Raw genomic sequence first — 26,626 nt, forward strand, 5'->3', positions numbered from 1 at the left:
AAGAAACATGACAGTCCCTTTCAGTACCTGTTCATTTAGCCTGTAGTGGAAGTTGGTGACTCTGATTTCAGTGGGGCTGTGATTCCATTCTGGGCTTCAGTCAGAACCAGCCAGAACTCTAAAGGAGGTATCCAAGGTGAGGAACCCTAAGATGGGTTCTCCTTTAGAGTTCTGGCTGATTCTGACTGAAACCCAGAATGGAATCACAGCCCCACCAAAATCAGAACCACCAGGCTCCAGTGTTTGCCTCCTTCTATTTTCTATCACTTCACTGACATTGCTGCTTCTCACATTACATTTTCAACATGTAATGACACACTGAACATGATAAATATGCAACAAATGGGCTCCCAAATATAGTTTAAGTCACACATGCAACACAGGTAGATGCCACAGGGAATTTTTTGGATTGTGTCCAATGTTAGTCCTACTTGGAGTAGATCCATTGAAATGAATGGGACTTGTTAGACTAATGTTGGATACAGCTCACCCATTTTTCTGACATAATGTGTGAATAAGCACACATGCATCTTAGTTTAACATGAACTTTGGGCTACTGGTGGTTGATTTTCACTTTTTAGCCACTCAGACCCAATACCCAGGTTTTTAGAATGATACAACTAGAAGCCAGCTTTCCTATTCATAATTAAAATGCCCTTAAAGAGGTCATTAACTTTCTGAGTAGTGGGCTGATTCCCCCCACTATAAATAATTGAAAAGAAAGCAGAAGAAAGTTGCTCTGATACCTCAGGTGACGGGCCTCTGTTAAGGTCTGCTTGAAACATGCCTATAAATGATTGCTTTGGGTATTCCTTCAGTCTCTGCTTAAATAAGCTGACACTGCGAACTTGGATGACTGTGTGGAAACACATAAAACCACCACCCCCCATCTCATAAGGCTCTTACCGTTCTCCGCTAGTGTCTGTAGAACCTCAAGGATGATTTCTACCTTCTCTTGGTGGTTTGCCCTTTGCAGCTGATGTACCAAATGTTCTGCAACTCTGGTCTTGCTAAGTGCCTCTTTAGCAATATCTGGATTTAAAAAATTGAAGTTGTATATGAATAACTTGATTTTAAATATAACTCAAGGAAAACAATCTTCCTATGAGCTTAGAGATGAGAAATGGCTGCTCTGATTCTGGGACATGCCTTTCTGAAAGTTTTCTGCCTTGACTGTTCTGTGAACTCCAGATTTGTTTATTTGTTTATTACATTTCTATACCACCCAACAGCCAAAGCTCTCTGGGAGGTTCACAACAAGGCAAGGCAGAGATCAGCAACCCCTGCTCTGGAGCTGGAGGAAAGAAGGGCTGTTTACTCAAGAAGGCCAATGAGAAGTTTAAATTTAAAGGTTGCTTTGTCCACTTGATTGGTCTGTTTTGGCAATTCAGCAGACCCTGTGCCCTCACCAGTATCCTCTGTTTCATTGCTTGCTCTGTCTCATTCTTCTCTACTCCTGACATGTGGTGAGGGATGAACCATTTCTGAAATTTGGTAAATGTTAAGAACGTATGAAGTGCCTTGCTGGATCAGACCAAGGTCCATTAAGTCCACCATTCCAACAGCAGCTAGTCAGATACCTCTGAGAGTTCACTAGAACATTGGTCTTCAACAGGTGGGTTGGGAGCTACTATTGGAATATGGCCCCTGAGAGCTTACCAGAAACTGAATTTGGCCTTAGAGCTGAAAGAGCTTTGACATTCGTGCTCTTCATTAAGTTAATTTATTCTAACTGCCTCTAAGAGTTTGTCCCTTGTGAAGCAAGAGAGCTTAACCTCTTCTTATTCTGGTCAATACACTCTAATATTATACTTTATTGGAGGGTTCAAGCAGAACCTAAGTTTTTGTTTGGGTTCTACATTCTGTACCATACAGGGCTCAAGGGAACCCACTTGGCCACAGGCTACCTTTGGTTTCCCATCACAGTCTTTTCCCTGTATTATTCTGGGGAAAAACCTGCATTTTGTTTTCTAAAAGCCAAGATGATTTCACCCATGGGTAACTTGAAAGGAACAATTCCTATAATCCTGGGCCCTAGTCCTAAGGACCAACTCTTGGATCACATTAGACCCCCGAGGAAGAGCTGCCTCCTCTCTGCCTTGGAATAGGTCACGTCTTTGCTTCTGCTTCTTTTCCTTTCTAATTCCTTTCTGTTCACAGAACAGCTGTCCATGTCATCTCAGGCCAAGTTGCTATCTGCATTCCTTATCTCCAATTCTTTTAGGCCCCCTACATGTCTATCTGACCCCTATCACCCTCCTATCTCTTTATTAGTTACTAGTTTCCCCGCCTCTTTCACCTTTCCAAAACACTCACACATTGCTCCATTTCTCTTGGCCTTGTCCGCTCTGGCTCCCAAACTTCTCTATAGGTTTAACCCAATAATTGCCAGTTTCATCTGGATGCTGTTCATGTACTTGTAATAACTGCATATTCAATTATAGTAAACTGTGGCATGTTATCTCTTTTGTTTATCCCCTCCCAGGTGCCTCAATTGCTGTCATAGCACACCTTAACTTTGACTGTAAAGATCCTAAATATGTTGTTCGGGTACATATGTGTACATTTGTAAATGTGTAGACAAGGGTGCATGGCAACATGGTAAAGGAAGAGACCGTACAATACTATGTGATAGCACATAGGCAACACTCTCCCTCAGTTGCAGGCAATTTTTGTTTTCTCTACAAGTGTTTTTGCTTATTATGGCCTTTTGCTTCTGGGTGTGTATGTCTTGGTAGGTGGGTGATGCTTAAAGCTAAGGCTCTTCCAGATTAAACAACAACAGAAGATAGCCACAAGAAAATGTCTTGAGCAGTCAAAGACACAGTACTGTTTACCTAGATCAGCAAGGTTGGATAAGGCCAGCAAGTTGACACGGATAAGAGGTTCATTATCTGGATAGTCCGACATTATCCTGACCAATGATGTAATCACTTCAGCCTCTACCAGTTGCTCCTGGAGTTCGTCTAGAAAAGGCAAGTACAAAAATTAGGCCCCAGAAGGTGACCTGTTGGTCACCACTGTGATCTATTAGACACCACAAGAGATTTTGAGTGACATCTTTTGAGTACCCCTTTTCCAGGTATTATGTTTATGAGTGTAAACTACATGAGCATATGTTGTGAGCTGCCTTGAAGGTCTATGGATTGGCACCTTTCAATGGAGAGACAGGCAATGCTTCATGCTTAAAATAAAAAATAAAGATAACTTCCATTGAATGTAACTAGCCTGAAAGACCCAAATAGGGACATAGGCGGCAACAGAAGAAGCTGAAGGAAGTAAATACTCCTGTCAAACCCACTCACCCCATCCCCACCCCCGACTGTTAGATCCCTGTGGTTACTTGAAAGAAAGACACTTTTCACATGCTCAGAGTGTATCCCCGGGGAAATGCGCTTTGCCACTTCTTTGTCCTCCCAATTTTTTTTTCCTGGGGCTGGCACTGAATAACGATATAATGAGTGAGTTTCAAACTGAATTCCATTTAATGAAAATGATCTACACTTAAACATATTAAATTCCTTGCACTGAGTTTTGTGCTGTTTGCATTTCTTATGATGGCCCAGCAATATACCCTTAAGCCCCTTCATCACTACTACCACCCCAAACTTCTGACTATGGGCCTGGTGACATGTTACATTTGCATTAGCATAGCTGAAGGTTACATCTGAGTGCTCCAATATGGGAAATTGTTATCATGGCATAGCTATTACTATTGAGGGGAAAGGGAAAACAAAGGTAGCCGTCTTGAACATAAGAAAAATCCAAAACCCCATATTAGTGTAATACCTTTGTTAGGCCAAACAAAAGATCATTAAAAATGTGCAAGCTTTCGAGATCTTCAGATCTTGTAAGTGTGCACATTTTTTGGTGATCTTCTGGTCTCTTGTGATCTTTACACTCATAGGGAATTTGAAACTATTATTATGGATCGCTCTTGCTTATCACATCACCCAGTTATCTAGTAATGTGCAGACTTGTTAAAAGACAGCAGCATATCTTGCAATAGCAAATACAGTGGCTGATGTATCACAATGACAATCCTCTTTCATTTTTTGAGGGGCACATGTAAAAGTTTTGTGGGAAAATAAATGATCTGAAAAAAGGCTGTGTTTCCCGGATTGCAAACCAGAGAAACTTTCTGTTTCTTTAACAGCCCACAGCTGCAACAAAAGTTGCAAGCTCAGCTTCTCCTGCCCCATAATCTTTGCCTGGTCCATTGCCCACCATTCTTTCCATCCTGCTGGAGCATGTATTGTTTTATTACATTTATATCCCACCATTTCTTAAGCGAGCTCAGGGAAGCATACACAGTCCACCATTATCACCCCATTTTATCCTCACAGCAACCCAGCAAAGTGGATTAGGCTGGGGGAGGGGGGGGGAGACGGGCCCAAAGTTACTCAATGACTGTCCTGCCTGAGGCAGGAATTGAACCTAGGTCTCCCCAGTCCCAATCCTAATCCCAGCATCCAACCACTACACTAAACTGGCTTTCCATGGCTAGAAGGCTGTTCAATAAACAGGAAGGTTGACTGGCTTGAGACTTGGGCTGTCTTTACACAAGGCATTTATCATGGACTCAAGATTGGTCACTCGCAGAAGTTTGCTGGTCATTTACATGACACTGTCAACCTCCAGGGTGCATCCAGCTGTATTTGATCTTTATCCCACTAAAAAAAACACCCCTGAGTTAATCCACTATTTAAATGTAAATCTGCTTTAATGGCTGTGTGTAAATGTGCAGCTCTGCTATAACCACAGCCTGGGAAGAAGAAGCCATTGAGAAAAGCAGGAAAATCACAATTGCTCTCCCTCCTCCCCTCCTCCAGCCAGCCTGCCTGTTGACCTGAGCTGGAAGGAGAGTTTTCTTGGTCAGGCTAGGAGAGGCTCAAAGCGAGAGTGGAGCTGGCCAGGGGAGCAAGAAGAAGAAGAAGGCGACTCCCTATGTAAACGGGTGACAGCAGTGAGGCCACCCCTCAGCCCACGCACTGCTTTGCAGAGGGGGTGGGAGAGAGAGTGAGAGATACTTGAATCTCTCGGGAGACCCATTGATTCACCACTTGCTCTCTGCCCGAGGCTGTGGAGAACTTGTCTGTGTAAAGAGCTGATTTTTATCTCTCTTAGAATGCAGAAACAGAAACCCCGGTAAATTGTTAAATAAATAGCCTTGTGTGTTGAATGACTTGGTATCTGTACAGAAGGCCTTATGGACCAATTAAGCATACTAACATGGAAGATACGGCTGTTTGAATGGCACTGTTATGGGACCAACCCTTAGTTTCTCAACACGTTAACACACACACAAAATCAACAGAAGTAAAATGAAACATATAACAGAGATTAATAAGGATCCGGGTATTATTATTCCAAATGTGCGTTATTTCTGGACCATGACAACACGTAGACCTGGTTCACACATCATGGCTACTGAGAGTTTCTTTAAACCCTGGGTAGTTGTGAGCAAGCAAGCAAGAAAGCTTGCTAACGCCCATCTGCCCACTCCTGCTACCTAAACAACTGAGGGACACTTTGTCCCTGGGTTGTTGCCTGTGACGTCAGAACAAGGAATTGTGGGTTGTCAGAGAAGGACAACTTCGAGACAACCTTTACGCACTTGTAGTCATTTTTTATGGTAGTAATGTGGGGTTCACATCGAATCAAGCAATAAAAGGAACACGCAGGCTTGTGGGTTATTCATCCCTGAACGATCCACAATTCCGCTTTCAGACATCATGGACAACAATGCTCTATCCCTGGATTGTTTAGCTCAGTGGGAGCAGATGGGAGGGTGGGAGACAGCACATTTGTTTGGTCCTGCTCATTCACAACTACCCAGGGTTTAAACAAACACTTGGTAGCCATGACATGTGAACTGGGTCTTAAAGTGCTCCATCAAATGTCCATCTTTTCCACTGGCATATGTACTCACACCTAATTGTGGCTACTTACTGTTATCATAGCAGATACGACCAATGGCCCTCCCCACATGAAGCAACATCTCTTGATCTGTGCTGTCCAGCAGCGGTATCAAGGTTGACACCATGCCAGCATCTATACAGGGGGTCTTCATTTCCTCTGCATAGACAGAAGAGAGAGGCTGTGTTCAGTTGTCATTCTGAAAGTGCAGGCCAGCACTGAACAATTCAAAGAAATGAGATCTCAGGACTATGACGAAAGTAAAGCCATTAAAACTAGGGCAGGTGTTCTAAATTTGGACTCCTTCAGAGGACAATCCTGGAACATGCTTAAAGATGAAAAGCAGGTCATACTGTGTGCTCTTAAGTCTGTGAATGCTCATTAATATATGTTAAATAAGCGATTAATGTCCCACTGAATCCAATCTTTAATTAATCTGGGAAAACTGCATTAAATATCCATGCATTTCTTGGACATCTTAAAAGTAACCTGCATCTTACTAACTCAAGGTAAAAACTGTCTAGGCTCATTGACAGTATTGGGCATCCAAAGGGCTCTAAAGCTTCCCTGTGCCATGTGCTCCTCACATCCAAAGTGGGCTCTCTTTATTGCCCCCGACCCCTCAAGTACTGTGAAATGGGATGGTGGTTGAAAGGGGCCAATTTAGTGCTGTAGGATGCAGGCTACATGGAGCCCTTTATGCCCTTTTGAGTGTCCACTGATGTCATTAGGCCTTCCAGAGACCTGAACTGTTTCAGTTCTGTTGAGGCTAATTTCAAGGAGTGGGCATTTTGCCTGTTCTACAAAATGAGTAGAACAGCCCCATATTCAGTGCCAAGACATACTAATTGTGGGATTTGGCACTGCCTCTAATTTTAATTGAACCTACACAGGGGAAATGAGGTATTGCAAAGAGCCTGGGTTAGATCCTGCAGCTCAGTCTTTACAGACCCTTTCTCTGGCTTACAAATAGCATAGTTCGGGAAATCTCTAGGAAGGAATCAACATCTTGTAACACTTTTGATGACTCTGATCAGAGCTAAACCCAGGTCCTGCATTAGCAAGCATTATCCTCAGACAGATACTGGGGCCTTAGTTCCCTGGCAGGGCCCACCACACTGATACATTTGCACCTTTCCCTGAGAAAATTGAACTCCAGGGGCCATAATTCATCTGGTGGCCACCATTTTGTTTTCCTCACACCTCAGAAATTGCATCAGTCTAGGGCATAGTTTAGGGGTGAGGGATGTGAGGAAGGCTGTTGCCAGTTGGGTGGCTGCCATTTTGTTTTCCCAACAGTATCCGAGGCTGACAAAACTTCTGTGGCGTTGTGGGGAAAACGAAGTGGCTCTGCTGTTCCTTACAGTTTTTTAAAGCCTACAATACTGTCAGGGTGGAAACTGAGCCCATAGAGCCCCAGAGCAGTTCTGATTCTGAGGAAGAGCAACAACCCGTGGGAGAGGAGCTCGCTCATCGCTCATAGGCACAGCGGCAGGGAGAGATTCCTCCTGCCTGCATTCTGAGAGAGACAGTGACCCTGGCAGCAAGAGAGCGGGGGATGGGGCTTGCTGGACACTCGGCGCAGACGCAGGGAGCAGTGCCAGATGGAGGGTGTCGAGAGGAGGCGCTCTGACCGCTTGGCACTAAAACAGCGGTCGCGTCCCAAGGACCTACGGGTAAGGAGGAGGACATCTCCATAGCCCATAAGTTCAGAGGTTTCCCGCTCTTCTCCTTCAAACAGGGACCAATTGCCTTACCTGGAACTTAGGCTACTCTGCTAACTACCCCAGTGCAGTTCCTTGCTTAGTCACTGGTGATTAGCATCTGAAAGAGTCATGAAGTTGTAAAGGAATAAAGCCTTGGAAAGAATCCTCTTCGTCTGTGTCTTGAGTTGGCTATTGGAGGGGACTGTAAGAGGCAGCTAGGGCACTCCTGACAAATACTATAAAATAAGACTGGTAAACTCTAGGGAGGGGCATCCACATAGCGGGGGGGGGGGGCTCAAACCTCGAGCCATTCTTGACCTGAAGTAAGAGACAAATGCATAGCTGGAATGTAAAAAAGAAAAAAGTAGGGGAGTAGTTTGATTCCTTTCCATGGCAGCCTATCATCTCTGAGGAAGTGCAAGCAGGTCTGAAAGGCAACTGTAAGCTTCACAGACACCATGCTAATGAACAGATTGCAACATTGTAGGTGTTCAGGAATCCTGAACAATCAATTCTCTTTCCTAAATGTCATGCCACATACCATTTTTAGCTATCTCTGCCAGCACCTGGGCTGCCTTTACTGCATAAAGTGGAGTACTTTGCAGAAATCTGGCTATAGATGGCAAAACATCGCTTTCAGCAAGAAGGCTGGAGGCTCTGTGCTCTGCAACAATAAAGAACACAATTGGGTTAGACGGTAGGGGACCTGGGATTCTCAAAGAATAGGAAACTGGAGTTTCCAAGTTGCGATGTGGAGGAATGATGACCAAGTTGTGACCTGGCAAGTCTAATTTTGAATTTGGATTGAAACAACCTGGCTGACATGTTAAGAAGTCTGTGTTGATGGACACTTCTCTAGAACCAATCATTTAGGGCTTCTCCACATGGGGCTTATATCATGCGATCAAGACTGGTTACTCACAGAGGTTTGCAGGTCCTTTACACAACATTGTCAACCTCCAGGGGCCCTCCTGTGGTTTATTACCTTTATCCCACCTTTGTAAAGTGCGGGGAAAGTCCGATTTTTCTCTAGGAAGCACTATGATGCACTTTATTTGCTGCATACTTCTGTAGTGGCACTATAACAGCAGTGCCATCTAGTGGGTGTAAAATGAAACATATAGAACTTGCTGAGAAATAAAAACAGCACATGTCAGCCTGTGTAAAGGAGCTGAACTTAATCCCGCAAAGAATCCAGAAGCAGAAGCCCCAGTAAGGATGTGGGATTTTAGCCTTATGTGGTGAAGCACTTAGTATTGTCAGCCGGTCACTCCAACTCAGGCAATAGCTGTGTCAGGGTGGAAACTGAGCCCATAGAACCCCAGAGCAGTTCTGATTCTGAGGAGGAACAGCTATCCGTGGGAGAGGAGCCCGCTCATCCCTCACAGGCACAGCAGCTGGCAGAGATTCCTCCTGCCAGCATTCCTGTAGATAGTGACCCTGGCAGTGAGAGAATGCGGGAGGGGGGCTTGCTAGACACTTGACACAGACGCAGGGAGCGACGAGCAATGGAGGGTGTGGACCAACTGCCTACCCGGAGCATAGGCTACTCAGCTGTTCATTGCTTAGTCACTGGTGATTAGCATCTGAAAGAGTCATTAAGTTGTAAAAGGATTAAAGCCTTGAAAAGAATCCTTTTGTCTGTGTCTTGAGTTGGCTATTGGAGTAGACTGAAAGAGGCCGCTAGGGCGCTGCTGACAAGCTGGTGCTGGTGCCACCATCCACTGGAAAAGTTTCCACTTTCCAGGGGTTTCAGACAGTCTTTCCCAGTCCTACCTGCAGATGTCAGGGACCTTCTTGGGAACTTCTACATGCAAAGCATAGATGCTCTGTCACCGAGCTAGAATCTTCGTAAAGGGTGGGGGGCGCAGGATTGTGGGAGCAGACTCCATCCCTGACATATGTGCATTTAGTGGAAAGCCTGAAGAAAGCCTACAAGTGTACAACCGCATGGCTCTTCCCATGTGATTGAAAACCCTGAACAAATGGGTTTTTTGAGCATCCAGGGAGAGCCCTACATGCAGACATTTGTATGTGCATAGGCTGGGGGCTCTTGTTGGACCTTCAGATGAATGCATGCTGCAATTCAACTCTTCCCCCTCTTTATTTACACACAAATGACATCTGAAAAGCTCCATAATGGTTGTATAATAAGTAATCAGTCATGCCAAATGAGCCTCAGCCACTGTAGCAGGAGAAATGGCAAGTGGTGCATGACATGTGCTCATGTGCAGGTGTTTACATGCACAAAAGATTAGATGTATCTGCCTCCCCAACCTCACCTGCCCCATCAGGGATAGAAACCTAAAAAAACAACAACTCACACTAATAAAATGTTTAAAGGGCATCCCCAAAATGCAAAATAGAGAGCCATTAACCAGGGACCAGTACCAGAATATAGGGTCTGTCCTTGGTAAACAGGGACAGCTAGAGCATATGTAGTAGCAGTTAGCAATATATCCCATTAGTCCCTGCTGTCCTGTCAAGTCTACAAGTGGCATCCAGTTACTGGAACCCCCAGAGGATTGACATCTGAACCTGGATAGGCTGCCTTTGAAGCTCATAAAAAGCTTCCATGTCTCCTTCCTTTCTTTAATATTCTCCCTCCCCTTTGCTTTTAAGGAAGGGGTGAGTCTTTCAATCTGTTGCAGTTGCCTTATGCAGTGAACAGCTTTCAGCAGGTACAAATTCGCTTTGTTAGAAAGGAAGACTGAATCAGATTGTGTGTGTGTGTGTGTTTGTAAGAAGTTGATGAACTGGGTGGCAGCCATAGCCCACAGAAAAATCCATCCCCACAAACACCATCTCAAATGGCAGCTGCTCTCTAATAGGCTATATAATATTCTGCTACCATCAAGTCATGATGCATATTGTGTTGACTGAGGCTATCAACATGACAGATTTCCATTATCCTTTCTTGCCACTTCACTGCGGTTCTGTGTCTTAGGAGAAAATGGGGAAGATTGAGATGACTGGGGCACCTGTGGTGTTCAGCTGAAGCCAGCACTGTGGCATACATGTATCACCCCTTCCAATATCAAACTCAGCTGGTCTATGCCAACAGGTTTGTAGCCAAAATGGAGCCAATGGGGAAAAAAGAGGGAGGTATCAGCATGTTCAGGGAAATGCTAAGGTTTGCATAAGTACAACCCCCCCGCGCCCCAAGGGCCCCTGCCCCCAACAGCCTGATGAGGATTGAGTATGCTCAGTGGCTGGAGAATGCTGGGGGGCAGGGGAGATAATGAACAGCCAGGGAGCAGGGAATAGAACGGAGTATCCTGGAAGAAGGCACAGTTATTATATGGAATACACCAGGGCATGTGCCTCGAAACGTCCCTTCTTGGAGCTTGCCCCAAATCTTTTGAGCTGCCCCTATGACATCATCTGCCTTAATACAAGCCTGCCTCTTCACTCAGTAGCCTTGCAGTAACTAGGTGGTGAGAGGGTGGATTCACTGAGGGAGGGGGCCCATTGAGTGTGTCTTGCCTCAAAAACATGGAGGTGACACTGCTTTGCATCATCTTGTTTGTTCAGAGTCTTCTGCACATAACCTCCCCAGCACTTCCTGGAACATGGCATCACATAGTCCTAAAACACCTTTTGGTGAAAAGAAGTTGGTGGAGGCTAATTAAATCATTTGCTGTACTGAAAGCCACTGAACTTGTCAAGGTTTCACCTATGACCTGGATTCGCTGAGCAACTCCTTAAGGATCTCTTGCCTCCTTAAGAGTCCCACCTTCCTTCTTTTAAACTTCCCCTTCCCAGTAAGGTGGGGTTTAGGCTGTGGACGTGAGGTGACTATAAACAGGGTTTAACCACAACAGTTTTAACAGTAGATTTAAAGCAAACAAATTACAACTAAAGGTATTCACATAATAGAGCTGAGTGATACAAAAGGCATTAAAAGAAAATAAAAGTTGCAAAACGCAAGTTCCTTTACCCTATCTGCCCTTGGACTTTTCTAGGCTGCTTCTTCCTGCTCACTCTTCAGACTCTGCTCTCACTTCAGGCTGGCTGTCTCAGCTCTTGCTTGGGCTGCAGCCTAGTCTTTCTGACCCTTACTTGCTGTCTCCCTTGCCTTCCTCAAAACTGAAAGTACTGCTTCAACCCTGAAGAAATGAAACTTAAGTGGAGAAATGAAACTGACACTCAAGTGGAGAAACAAAACTACTCCTCTCAGGATTACCCCTCCCAACAGAAAACTCCAGGGCTGCAAGCTTGATCATTTTTCTCTTTGCCTCTGTAGGCCTCAAACCTTCATAGAGCTTCACAGAGCTTCTGCTGAAGCCAAAAGTTCTGGTCTGGGGCAGTAAATTCAGGTGTGTGAAATACCAGTGTTTCTGGTATTTTTGCCTCGCCTTCCCCCTCCCTCTTCAAACTTTAATTGCAGCTGTGCTCCCAGCAGCAGGTATGTAAGAACAGAAAGGGGGGGGGCAATGAGCAGACTGTGGAAGGTGTCAGTGTCTCCTATAGTTCAAAAACCTGCTGCCTTCATTCTACACCCCCTATCAGTCTGTCGCCTTGCTAGTATGGGTTCAAACTGATGACCTCATCTTCTTGTGCTGACTACTTGACGTCATTGCATGGATGCAAGACAACCTTTGTGAGTTTTTAGACACTGGAAAGAGGCAGAGCCTCCCAGCTTTGATTCCACTACAAAGGTATGTCCACCACATCTACAATGGTAGCAGTATAGCTCAAGCTGGGCCTGCTCTGGGTGGCACATCCTTACATAAAAGTTGTCAAATGTTGCTCGTGGGCTGTGCAAGGAACATTTTGTCACCTTCAAGCCCAGGTTGTTTCGTTATGGCAACTACACAAAGCACCTCCCTCCTGTGAAGAGTAGGTGACAGCTACCTAGTGAGGGCTGACAGGTAAAATAACCTGCCGCCACCTCAGTGAAGCATACCTTGTGCTGCAGTTAACAATGCATAATTGAGCTGCCTCAGCAAAGCCTCCCTACTAACTACCTACTAGGATGCATGATTTTATTCTGTTGTGTTTTCCAGGGAACAAAGGCAAAATAGGGGCAGGTTTTTCCACACCAAAAGGTAGCTTAAATTCTTAGCTATTGTAGCTTTCAGATTAGTTGACATGATTAAGGGGTTAACCTCAGGCTAACATGAGCCAAAAGTTAAGTTTAGAAGCTGTGGGCAATTGTATATCTTCTGTTTCTTTGGGGGATGATTGACTGAGTAAGGGCCAGTGCTCACACCGGGCCAGTGCTTTTCAAACTCTCTGTCTGAGAAATTGTTTCCACATCTGCTTGTCTGCAGAACCTCCGTGGGTGTCTCATAGGCATATGCTTAGTACAAAATGGGGGATCAGGCATCCTGTTGGACTTTGCGGCCACCCCACTTGCATTAAAGGGACACCCTACAGCAAGAGTGTACAACCTGCAGCCCTGCTGACCCCCATCCACCAGGTTCTTCCCCCAGCCCTACCCATCTTCTAGCAGAGAAAAGCTCAGAGATAAGAGCTTTTCCCTGCTGTGTTGAACACTGAAAAAAAACTGCCTTTCTTAGGGCTTAGAAGGGAAAAGCTCTTATTTCCAAACAGCCGCTGATTGGAGATAAGAGCTTTTCCCTGCCAGGGACAGGGTGCATGGCCTGAGTGAGCCTGCCCTGCTTGCTTCTGAAGCTTGTCTTGCAGAGGCTTGTCCTGCTTGCTTCAGGGCCTAGAACATACCAACCCTAGATGGTTTCAATAAGTTGTGAGCCACCTTAAGAGGGGCAACCCTGAAAGGCAGCCAATACATACAGAAAGAATAACAACCCCATACCTGCCATCATTTTACATATAAAAAATAGGGTCGCTCTCTTGTTTACTTGTTAACACCACTCTTTTTCTACCCAGAATCAGTGACATATATACACTTACACATAGCTGGAGGTACTTCTTGGCCTGCTGTACATTGTATCGGTTTGCTGTGTGGCTGGCATTTTGTGTCCATGTGCATTTGTGTAGGTGTGTGTAACTTCTAGAGCTCTGTGGAAGAGGCAGAAACTTGAAGCTCATTTGTGAGCTTGCTAACAACACTTCTCAAAGGCACCGCCAACATTTCCCCAGAAGGTAACATTGGAAGAGTGCTTTACCCTGGGTGGGTATAAGACAATAGTGACTGTGCCTGGTAAATGTGGACCACTGGTGTGAATGCTTTAGCAGTATACAAGAGGAAATGTTTTCAGTTTTAATTTAATTTTAGTTTTCCCTTGCCTTTTATGAGAATAACTACATTCTTTTTCAAGGCTCTCTAATGCTTTCCAACCTCCAATGATGTCTGCTAACTGTATAGTGATTCCTTTTCATTAGAGCGGAAGCAGGCAACCTGGTACCCTCCAAATGTTTTGGATTATAACGTCCATAAGACCCAACCAGCATGGCCAATAGTCAAGGATTATAGGAGTTATAGTCCCAAGCAGGTTGCCTGTCCCTACGTTAGGAAAATCCCTGAGGCAGAAGCAAAGATAGCACCAAGACACTGTATCTGAGCTTTGGTGAGCAGTGGTGCCTGCCTGCCTGAGGAGAGGCAAAACTTACATTTAAGAGTAAGCAAGAAGGTTAAGAAACTCCTGTCTGGTCCGTAATGCAAAGGGCATCTTTCTTGAAAGTTGGCAACATGTGGGCCAGTCTCTGTCTCTTTCAGGTAGGCAGGGTCAGCATGTGGTCACAATGGCCAGTCCTTCTCCTTCAGGCAAACAGCATTAGCATGACGTCACAATAGCTGGTCTCTTTTCTTCAAGCACACAGCATCAACACAAGGTCACAATGACCAATCACTTTCCTTCACAGAGGCAGCATCAGCATGAGGTCACAGTGGATAGTCTCCCTCTCCCTCTTTATCTCTCTTTTTCTCAAAAGCGGGCAGTAGCACAACAACTCTCTTTCACACATACTGAGGCAAGCAGGAGCATGTGGGCACAGTCTTTCTTTCTCGTATTGCTGTGGCCAAGAGCAGGGTGTAGACACAATGGCCTCCAGTGTCTCTTACTGAAATGGGGAGCAGCCTGTGAGCACAGAAGCAGCAGGTAATGCAAAGAGGAGAATTGGCAAGTGGGCACCTCTGCTATAACAGTGTTTCTACTTACAGCAAGTACCATGGCCCTCCAAGAGGTAAAGAGAACAGAGGTGGGCACAGGAATGTTGGCAATATCCCAGATGTAATGGGATGAGTCTGCCAGGGCTGAGCACACTCTGAGAGTCAAAAGAGCAAGCTGCAGGTGGAGAGGAGAGTAGCAATCATTGGCATGACACCCCAGACACAGTGGGGCTTAAACTTTCAGCATGTGTCCAGGTGGCTATTTAGGAAGGGGAGAGAGAGCACATGGTGGCTGGTGGGCACAGTAGCAATAGAATATGAGACAGGAGAGGAAAGAAGGCAGGGAGAAATCACAGGGAAGCTCAGGGAGCCCCATCAATGGCAGCTTCAGGAACCAGGCGCTCCACCATCCCAGATACCATCTGTGAATGGTGTTTGGCTCATAGTGTCACCTACCACAGGCAGCACCAGCTCACTTGTCACACCGGCTAGTGGGCGAGACAGGAACCAAGGATATTATTTCTACCAGGTCATACTAACTGTCAATCTAGCCCAGCATTGTCTATACCAGCCTTCCCCAACTTGGTGTCCTCCAGATGTGTCAGACTATAACTCCCAGCATTCCTGACCATTAGCCATGCTGGCTGGGGCTGATGGGAGTCAAAGCCAAAAACATCTGCAAGGCCCCAGGTTGGGGAAGGCTGGTCTGTGCTCATTAGCAGTGACTCTCCAGGGTAAAGGGGAGAAATCATTTATATCACCTGCTATGTGACCCTTTGGAGATGCCACGGACTGAGTATCAGTTTTTGGGAGGCATGTAAAACATTTTTCTGAGACCAATTTATCCCCACAATACCCCACCCACACCCCCATTTGAGGAAGAGACAAGATACAACAATTCCAGAAATGATGAAAATAATCCCCAAGTTTGAACAAAAGTATATGGTTATGGGTTAAATGGGAACATATAAAGAATCAGTAGCAATCAGAAAGATATTGGAATTAAATGAATAACTGAGAATCTACAAGGATGTGTTGCATAGTAAACACTCTGTGTGGGTATGTGTGTGTGTAGAAAGGTGATAAGTTTTTCAGCCTGTGAATGGAACTATAGAAGTGGGGGACCATTTTCACTCAGCCCTAATGCAACTAAATCAAGGCCAAACTAGGTGTTCCAATGAACAGATGGTTGTCACCAAAACCTGCAATTGGATATCAGTCTGGCTTCCCACCATGTCTAGCATAACTTACCCATGTCCTCATGCCATGAGACTGTGCCTTTCTCTTCCCTGCTTCACAACATTGGCTGGTGCAGGTGGTGCTAAAAACAATCACAGCTTCATGATGGCACAACACAGGCTAAGTTGCACAAGACATTAGAAAGGGTGGGAGGGACTGGGCATGTGTTGATGGCAGCCATTTGCTCATTGTAATGTCTACTTGGTTTCGTGCATATTCTAGATTAGTAATCTTCAGCTTTTTCATACCTGTTACCCACCCATTCTCCAACATACACTATTGTACCGACTTCTTATTTTTTTTAACATAATTTATTTAACCCACATTAGATCAGGTTGCAACCCAGTTGTTAGTCTTAACCTACTAGTCAGTGATCTCAGCCTAGAATACAGTATGTTGGGAGGTAAATAATGCTTTCTTTATGCTAGTGCCTTTACAGCAGGAGAGGGCAACTTGTAGGCTAACACATCTGGAGCTCCACAACTCCCCTCATGATTCGTTATGCTGGGTAGGGCTGATGACAGCTGTAGGCCAAAACATCTGGAGGGCCAAAGGTTGCCCACCCCTGCTTTATGGGAAAGAACCAAAGAGATTTGAGGGCTAACAGATTTGCAAAATAAAAACCTTATTTTAAAGATGTCATGAGATATTATTGTAGAGCATATTTGGGTGAATTTGAGCAGGGCTAGAGTACAGGCTGAGCCAGTAGAAATTATATTTCAACAATACTTAACTATCTTCAGCTAGAGCTTCAAGAATTCCATTTAGACTTCGGATAATCTGGTCTTCATCTTCAGCATCCTCTCCACCAAAGCAGAGACATTCTAGGTGTAGATTCAGGGACTCTGTTCAGAAGGCAAACATAAATGATGACAGTATTCATTTACAAAATTAGTCTTATATTAAAGAAGGATCCTGTAGGCAGGTCTTTGGAAAAGAATAATGTATTTAATGGCCAATACGTTATAAAGCTACTGACAAGTTCATTCCCTTCCCCATTTCACCAGCAACTAAAAATACAAAAATGTATGGAATATATGAGCATGTGCATTCATCACTGGGGGGGTCCAAATGTTATGGGAAGGGCACAATCCTATGTGTGTTTGGACAGAAAACAGTCCGACAACTCCCAACATTTCCAGCAAAATGCTAGGAGTTGTAGGAATTTTCTGTCTAAACGTACATAGGATTGTGTCCTAAAGTAACACAAATTCTATGCAAACAATAAATCACAAAAACATAGACAATTTGCATAATTTATTCTCCTCCTGAGATCCAAATCCAGGCACTTACCTGGATTTCTGCCTCCATTTCTTGATTTAGGAAAATATGGCAAGTGTCCTCTTGACTCAAATGATGTTGTTTTTAAAATAGCAAGGCACAGCATAAATAGGACCTTGTATTAGTTATAAAATTTAGATGGTGTTAATTTAAGGTGAGTGTGTGTGTGTGTGTGTGAAATCCAGGTGTTTTATTATTTCCCTAGCGATTGGATCAGTGGAATAACACCATATGCACAGTGGTTTTCAAAGTCCTTGAAAGACATTGACCAGATGGAAGACTATCTTACTATCGTAAGAAAATAGAGAAATACAGGAGAAAATAGAATAATTGGTGGAGTGAAGGCTAATTGAAGAAAGATTGGTCTATATGTGAATAGAACTGTATAGATTTTAAGCCAATAGCTCTTCTCAGAACTTGCATTTATGATTACAAAATGTTGATAGTAAACTGGGGTTTCCAATAGCAAGGAAGAAATTATATTTCTCTCCTGAAATAAAAGGGCTCTTCCTTCCTTCCATCCAGACAAATGATGTCTAGATTCTTGTTCAAAATCCTTACTAAGTAAAGAATCATATATCTGTTTCAGGACAGATAGAAGGAAGCACTTCTTCAAACAGCACATAAAGTATGGAATTTGCTACTAGAAGACCTAGTGATGGCCACCAATTTGGATGGTTTTAAAAGGGGGTTAGACAAATGCCTGGAGAAGAAGGCTATCAATGGTTACTAGTCCTGATGGCGATATGGTACCTCCAGTATCAGAGGCAGTATGCCTATGTACACCAGTTGCTGGGGAACATGGGTAGGAGGGCACTGTTGCACTCATGTCCTGCTTGTGGGTTTCCCACAGGCAGCTGGTTGGCCATTGTGTGAACAGAATGCTGGATGAGATGGACCCTTGGTCTGATCCAACATGGTTCTTCTTATGTTCTTCTTTGCACACTTCTGTCTTCAGATAATCTTGCATGCTTGAGTGAAGGTGAGCAGTGCCCCTGCTCCCGAACATCAATGAGTTACATCTCTTAACAAGATAGGTTTCTTGTTCTCATATAATCAGAGCAGAGAGTCTCAGCCTGAAGCCTTTATAACAAATGTTATAAAGAGGAGGCTCAGTAGCCCCCACAGGGAAACCATCTCTTTGGGAAAAATAATTTGAACACAAGGGCATCCATACAGAAATGTAGAGTGCAATAGTAATGCTTCCAGATTGGCCCTGTGTCCTCCAGGTTGGAGACAGGAGAAAGGGCATAGAGCATGAGGAGGGTAGAGGTTCATCTAAGGCAGGGCTGAAGAGCCACTCTGGAGCAGGTATTGGAGCCGAAGATTGATAATCAGTGAGGAATGCCAAACAGCTCAGAAGAGACAACTGGATAGTGAAAGTCCTCTTGGAATGAGCACACTGTGGAACCCTAGTCTGAGTGTACACATTCCACTTCCCTAAGGCTATGACTGAATGGTGAGAACATAATGAGAACAGGTAGCCTATGGAACTTTGAAGAAGTTTCAAGTACTGTGGAAGTGGAAGGCCATATGCAGGCAGATGAATATAAAAAAAAAACTTGACAGTCCCTTTGTAGCTGGCATAATGAGGCTAAAGATGTACTGCTATAGCAATAATGGCTTTACAGCAGCCCTTGTACAATGGAGCCAGCTTAAGCTTCTCAACTTGCAAATACAGAATCGTTAACCAAAGTTGGATGGCTTCATCTGAAATCTCATCCCTTTCAACTCTTTCATAACAGAAGTCAATAGCTAGCCAGAGGTAACTGTCACCTGCATGTCCGAGAGGAGTAACAGATAATTACTGGAATCTGCTGAACATCAAGGGCCTAACTGGAACTGCTACTACCTAAAATTAGTGCTGATAATTAAATAACTGTATTTGATAAATTATCAGCGTCATAACTGTTAAATGAAAACCTCAGTATAGGAAGGACAGTGACTATGCTGGGACTCTGTAGGAATGCAGAAAAGGCCCAAAATGTCATACTGGGTGTGGAAGTCAGATGATAAACTCTAGAAATATGAACAAAGGATTCAAATTATATGTTGATTCCTGATTTTCTGCTTTTATGAACAGAAACCTTAATTGCGCCCATGACTATTTTTGCCATTGAGCAACACAGTATTAGACTATGCACTATAAAAAGTTTGATGTAATATTTTGGGGTGTACAAAAATACCATTTGAATATGCACAATGTGTATGGTGCAACATCATTCAGGAGAAATAGAAAAAATATTCATGTATCTCTTGTGGAAGGAACTAAGATTTGCTAGTGATTAGCATTCAAATAAAGTGTTTCCAAATGTTTCCTCTGAGGTTTTTGATGTAATCTCTTCATAGGATATCAGTATTTGAATATTGTTTGAATAGTTACTGAAGATTTGAAATTGGTCTTTTGATATATGAAGATACTTTATATCAGTTTTGCTTTGGCATTTGGTATATGAAAACTGATGATATGTAGTCATATTTATTATTTGATGGTATATGGCAGTACATTAGGTGGTATTAATAATATTTGATGATTATGAGAGTTCATATTTGAAACCCACCAAAATCAAAGTGAATCTAGAGATGCTGACAAGTTTTAAAACACTGAATATTGAGGACTTCCGGTTGGAGATGGCATCATGATCGGCTCGTCGCTGTGTCTCTCCCAAGCTTCAGCTTTAAAACTACCTCTTCGGGGCTGTCGTGTTATCTGGCTATTTGCAATTAAACTTGCTTAAGCTTTTGTTTTCTGTTTGCTTGTTGTGCTTTTGGAAGTGAGAGAAGGATGGCAACATCGTGAGGGAGGAAAGGCTTGGGAACACCGCCTACCCCCTCAATTGCCCCCCAGCAAAGGTTTCTAAAGACGGAGAGGGAGAGGAGTTGCTTGTTTTGATAAAAAAAATGTCCTCGTATTATCAGTGCAAAGAAGCTTGAAACAATTCAGGGTTCTATCACTACCCTTCAAGGGTCTGTGGACTCGATGAATATTTGTCTTCAAAAGATGGAGTCGAAAGTTAACGAACTTGAAGGCCGGGTTACTGCTCATGAAACTGCTATGGATGCCTCTGATAATGTTCTGTCTGCTTGAATTTCTCAACTGCAGGCCTTTGCTCGGAGAGCTAACCTTGGTATTCTTGGCTTTAAAGATCTGGCTACAGATCTCTGTCTTGCTGAGTTCATGGATAATTTTTTTTGTAAGTTATTTTATTTATTTATTAGATTTATTAGCTGCCCATCTGGCTGGCTGCCCGGCCACTCTAGGCGGCGTACAATACTAATAACAAATTTACATAATATTGACTTTGCCTTCTGATTTTCCATTTGATATTGAGCGTGCTTATCGTGTTCCGGTTCTACACGAGGCATCAGAGCGGGACCTGTTATCATCCAATTTTTACGTGCTTCCACGAAAGATTATCTAATGCATTTAGCAAGAGACCAGGGTGAGCTTCAGTGGGGGCAAGCAAACAATAAGATTATGCTCTTTCCTGATTATACTAAAGAAATCGCTGATAGAAGAAGACAATTTACCAAGGCGAGAAATCTGGCACAGCAAATTAACTTGCAATATCATATCAAATATCCTGCCACATTTTGCATTTTTATTGAAGCCTAGATGAAGAAGTTTTTAAGTTCTGATGCTGCAGAATCATTTCTTACTGGCATTAAAATCAAAACGAGGGATCCAACTTCTTCAGTTTCTTGAGCTGGAATCCAGCCATTTTCTATCTTTTTTGAACTCTTCCTCTGGTAGTATTCACTGTCAAGCTTTGTTTGGGTTATAGTTGATAAGAAGTCTTGGAGGCATGCCAGATCAAATGCATTATATACTACTGCTTCCCCGGCCCTTCTCTTCTCTTCTCTTCTCTTCTCTTCTCTTTTCTTTTTTTCTTTTCTTCCTATCCTCTTGCATACGTATAATGTATACATAATTCCTGTTTTTGAGTGTGTTAATTTACACATTTTGAGTAAATACAGGTTATATGTAACTACTATATTAAATTTAGCTTAATAAAGTTATGTAGGTACATACGTGTGTGTGTGTGTGTGTATGTGTGTGTATATGTATGTACACATATGAATACATCTCCAGATATAATATTAGTTAAAATATCCATTTGCCTTTTTAATTATTTTTTTAATTGTTATTATTATTACTATTTCTTGTTGGTTAAAATTGTAATGTTTGTAACTTTGCTCTGTGTATGTGTTTAATATGCGGGAGGGGCCAAGCTGAACATTGCAGTTACATTCGGTTCAAATGGAAGGCAAAAGTTTTTATTTTGTTTTATTTTGTTTTGTTTTTGTTGTTAAGGTTTTTTGTTTGTTTGTTGGGGGTGTTTTTTGGCACTTTTTATGGTAGGTGGACACAAATTGGATTATTTGAGTTTTATTTTTATTTTGGTTTTTATATTTTGTATTTTTGTTCTTATTTTGGAATAATTTTAATTTTTTCTCAGTTTCTACGTAACAAGAATTATTTTGATGAAGTTTGAAATGGTTAGTCCTAAATGTAAATTAAGGATGTATTTGTTATACCAGTTATCGTGTATAAATTTAGTCATTGTTTGTAAATCCAGAAAGATGTATTTGGGTGGAGGGGCAAACAATTTGCTTTTGTTTTTTCAATGTTTAGTGACTTCATGGAATGTCAAGGGGCTGCGAAATGTAAACAAACAGAAAAGAGTTCTTACCAAGTTAAAAGAGCTTAATGTTGACATGGCCTTCTTACAAGAAACTCATTTGATGGCTGCAGATTGGCAGATGTTGCAAAAGGATTGGGTTGGGGAGGCCTATGTCACAGACACTTCAACACAGTGTAGAGGGGTTGCAATTTTAATCCATAAGCAACTCTCTATCTCAGTTCAACAGGTGATTTTTGATACTGAGGGGTGTCTTTTGATCTTGGTAGGAAGGTATATGGGCAAATTAATTGTTATGATCAATGTATATGGGCCAAATATTGATTCTCTGGCTATGTTTCATGATTGTTTTGCTAAACTGGTTGATATTACCTATGATTATTTGATTTTGGGTGGGGACTTTAACGAGGTCTTAGATCCTTTGTTAGATAGGAGTACACCTTCTCCCAAGACTCAATCTGCAGTGATACTGGCACTTCAGGCTTCTATGATGGAATATGGTTTAATCGTTGCTTGGAGAATTTTACATCCTGCTGATAGAGAGTATACTTTTATTTCACCAGTTCACCATAATTGCTTTAGATTAGACTGTTTTTTTTTTATTTCTACAACTTTAATATGTCAAATCAAAGATTGCAAGATTGATTCATTGGTAGTGTCAGATCATACCTCACTATGTATGGAACCACAATTTTCTGATACTCCTAGGGCCCCCAGTCTTTGGCGTTCTAATGTTTCACTTCTTAGTGATGAGAAGTTTAAAACCCAGATGTTAGCTGAACTAACAGGGTATTTCAATATTAATGAGGGTACAGCAGGTTTGTGCACCATTGAAAGGGAGGCTAGTAAAGCTTTTATAAGGGGCCGAATTATCTTTATGCTTCCAATCAAAAAAAGCTTTAAAAAACTCAACAGACACACTTAAATAAGAAGTTGAAATCTCTCATAACTCAGTTTGCAACTTCCCCTCACAGCACAATATCAGTGCAAGATATGGACGCGCTTTTTTTCTCAGATTCATCTTCCACGTTTAGATTCTTCAGAGGAAATCATGAATGCAATAATGAAAATGAATACTGGGAAATCACCCGGACCGGATGGATTTCGAATTGAATGGTATAAAACATTTTCTAGCTTTTTAGCCTCAAAGCTGTATTGCTTCTATAACCATATTTTTGAAGTGGGCACCCTTTCTTCATCGTTAAATGATGCTTACATTACTGTGATTCTTAAGCCAGGCAAGGACCATACCTATTGCGCAAACTATTGACCTATATCATTAATTAATGTAGATATCAAAATTTTAACAGCAATCTTGGCCTACAGGTTACAACAGATCATGGCTGTATTGGTTAGACCAGACCAGGTGGGATTTATTAAAAATAGACAGGGGACTAATAGGTGAATACCTTTGGTGAATTGTCCAGTTATTCAATTAATTAGTCAAAGTTGGAAGTAATGCTGATTGAACATAGGATATACTCTAGCCAATTGGCAATTTCATCAGTGCCCAGAGTTCATTACTTATTTGGAAATAATTATTCCTAGAGATATATCTCAAATGATTAGTTTAAATTTAAACAAGTTGATTAATGATATTTCATGAGATATAGACAGAACTTTAAAGATCTTTGAAGTTGAGTTTATGGGGTAAAGTGAATACACTTAAGATGAATACCATACCCCCAATTATTTATGTTATACATGGGATCCCTATACTTATACCTGGCAAATGTTTCCCAAAACTCAATGCTTTGTTTTGTAAATTCTTTTGGGGTTCCTCTCCACCAAGAATACCTTTAAAGAGGATGCAGCTTCCAGTTAATGAAGGCGAGTTCGGTTTTCCGGATCTAGCTATGTACCATCGGGCCTATTTGCTGACCTCTACTAAATTTTGGTCTTTTCCACTCAAATTAGATTTTCCTCCATGGTCAGTATTGGAATCTTCTTGTCTGGAGCCTCTCTTTAAATGGATGGCATTAGGTTCTCGGCATATTAAGGTAGACAGAGCTCCTTCCACAATTTTGACAGGGAAGTCTGGTGTATAATGTCACGTCAATTACAGTTTGATCCATTTTCCCATGCTAAATTGACTTTATGGGGAAATCCAAATTTAAGAATTGGCAAGAAAATGTTTTTATGGTGGACCTAGACAGATAAGATGATCTTTACTTTAGATCAATTAGTGGGGGTTGATGATGAGTTTTCGGCATTTTCAATTTTGCGAGATCAATTTGATCTGCTGGCTTCAGCGGAATGGCAGTATTTGCAATTGAAACATTTGTTGGTATCTAGATTCGGTCCTGCTGCTTTTACTGCCTCGGAGTCTCCTTCACTATTGGAAACTTATTGAAGCTGATCAGATACAGTATATCGACCTATGATTCATGTTTATAAACATTTATTATCAATGAATAAATATGACAAAAGTGGTTTACAGCAGGAATGGAACAGGGAATTGGAACGTCCTATTTTGCTTAATCAATGGACTGCCATTTTGGCATCTGTATCGGACATTTCAATGAATCTTTGGTTATGCCTTTTTCAGCAAAAGCTCTTGTTTTAGGTCTCTTGGATGCCACAATGTCTTTTAGTAAAGGCTTGTCAAATTTGGCTAATTGTTGGAGGTGTAATGCAGTCAATGCTTCTTTTATTCATATGTTTTGGAAATGCCCAATGGCTGCCTCCTTTTGGGAGGAAGTTATTGTATGGATAAATTTTGTATTGGAAAGCTTTTTAATATTACTGATGTAAATGTTCTTTTAAATTACTTACCTGCTTCTTGGAATGTAACACATGGTCAGCATAAATGGATTTTTCACGCCCTTTTGGTTGCTAAAAGACTGGTACTACGATATTGGAAGGATAAAAGCTCACCACCTATAATGCAATGGACTGAAGACTTAACAACACTAGAAACATTTGAAAGAGTGGTATATAGGCATGACTTGCAAATGGACTTATATGCAGATATTTGGCCTGCTTTCACTGAGGTTTATGTGTAACCCCCCCTTTTTTTCTTTTTTCCCCTCGAATATTGTAATGTTAGAAACTGAGGATTTTGAACATGTTGTTGTATTTTTATTTGTATTTCATTCTTTTTCCCTTTTTTTAGGTTTTGTAATGTTTTCAGTTTGTTTTGTTTTGTAAAAATTCACAGTAAAAGATTAATTAAAAAAAGACATTGAATATTGAGGTAAAACTTACACATTCAAAATTTCCCATTTGAAACTTGAATTATGAAACATGTAATTTTAGCACATTTTGAATTTTTGCAGACCTTTGTTTCAGCTGTTGACTCCACAGCACCTTATCACATAATGTTATTAAGTTTGGTCAGCATTGGCCTAGCAGTTTGCATAATGCTTGGGTAGGTGTGTTCTGCCACGGTTTATCTCCCCTCTCCTCCCCCTCCCTCCAGTTTGGATTCATGAGTGCTCCATCATATTTAGAAGCAGAAGTATGCTGTTGTAAACAACTCTAGGGAACCTGAAGATTGAACAGATATCTCAACCAGAGAAGACTAGCATATAGAGACACTATAAGAACCTACATGTGTGCTGAGATGTTCATCAGAGGTCTTCCTCCAAGTGTTCCTCCCATCATTTCATTTCATTTATTATATTTCTATACCATCCCATAGGGCATCCCATAGCTCTCAGGGCAGTTCACAAAAATACCCTCCATTAGATGGAGAGTAATCAATGAGAGGGCCTTTTCTGTTGTGGCCCTTAGACTAGTGATGTTATTTTGGCCTCCTCCTTTCTCTCTTTCCAATGGCAGGTAAAAGCAATTTTATATGATCACACTATTGGGGAAGGGAGAAGGATAAAGCCTTTTAATATATGGTCTGATGTTGTTTGATCTGATATTCCTTAGTGTTTGGACTTTTGTGTTTTTTATACCTGTAAATTGGTTTTAGCTATGTTCTGTACAGTTGATTAAGAGGCAGGGTAGACATATTTTAAATAAATATACTATACAGAAGAAATGTACTTAATACTGAAGTTACTATCATAAATCAGAAGCAACAACAAAAAAATAAGATGTGCGTTAATTCAGTCAAAATGTAAATCATTTCTACCCCAGAACTATTTGTACAATCTAGACAAAAATTAGGCACCCCTAATTCATTGCTGCTAGATGCTTAATTTGGGGGATAATTAAGATAAAGCTCATACAGAATGACCGTAACATTTACATGCAGCAAGATGCTTTTCTACAGCTGCTTGGAGGTCCATTTGTGCTATGCACAATCTCTGCTCCTGAACTGGTTGCACTGTGCTTCTGAAAACACTGTTGGCATGAAATGATGTGAGTTGACAGGTCTGCATTAAGTTGGAATTTCAGGCCATCCCACAGTCCCTACCGCTGCCTTTAAAGCTGATTGAAATGTAGCCAATTACTTTTCAAATGCGTTTAAGTGACCAGCTGTATTTTGTACTTGTGGGAGATTACAACTGAGAACACTATGACTAGCATTCCAAGTATTCCTAATTTTAGGGTCCCATATTGATTTTTCTGTGTGTGTGTGTGTGTGTGTGTGCGCGGTGGGAGAGAGAGAGAGAGAGAGAGAGAGAGAGAGAGTATATCTGTTTGTCAGGCAGGCTGTGACTGTATGTCTTTTTAACATGCAGCCCAATCCTATACATGTTTATTTGGAAATAAGTAGCACTGAGCTCAGTGGGATTTGCTTGCAAGTAAGTGTGGATTGGATTGCATCCATATGTAGATGATCTGCAAAACAATTAAACAATGCAGATATTCAGGTAGGCTCTGGATCCTAGCAGTATGCGTCA

At 42.1% G+C, this 26,626-nt stretch overlaps 1 protein-coding gene across 3 annotated transcripts in view; it reads right to left on the minus strand.

Annotated features, from left to right (window-relative positions):
- The window catches only part of LOC146350607 (rap1 GTPase-GDP dissociation stimulator 1-like), a 64,444-nt gene extending 47,702 nt beyond the window's left edge, over nucleotides 1–16,742 (minus strand). The window contains exons 1-5 of one of the 3 annotated variants that reach the window (XM_084845280.1): nucleotides 16,638–16,742; nucleotides 8,167–8,289; nucleotides 5,953–6,078; nucleotides 2,838–2,966; nucleotides 907–1,032 (exon numbers count right to left, since the gene is read on the minus strand). In XM_084845280.1, coding sequence (XP_084701406.1) covers nucleotides 907–1,032; nucleotides 2,838–2,966; nucleotides 5,953–6,073 — 376 coding nt within the window. In that variant the 5' untranslated portion in view covers nucleotides 6,074–6,078; nucleotides 8,167–8,289; nucleotides 16,638–16,742. Of the gene's footprint in view, nucleotides 1–906; nucleotides 1,033–2,837; nucleotides 2,967–5,952; nucleotides 6,079–8,166; nucleotides 8,290–11,565; nucleotides 11,728–16,637 lie in introns of those variants that run through there. The other 2 variants (XM_084845282.1, XM_084845281.1) reach the window with 2 other exon arrangements.
- Nucleotides 16,743–26,626: the final 9,884 nt, after the last annotated feature.

This window comes from Heloderma suspectum, chromosome 3 (assembly GCF_057233095.1).
Source record: "Heloderma suspectum isolate Gila_16-S chromosome 3, 16-S_ref, whole genome shotgun sequence".
NCBI lineage: Eukaryota > Metazoa > Chordata > Lepidosauria > Squamata > Helodermatidae > Heloderma > Heloderma suspectum.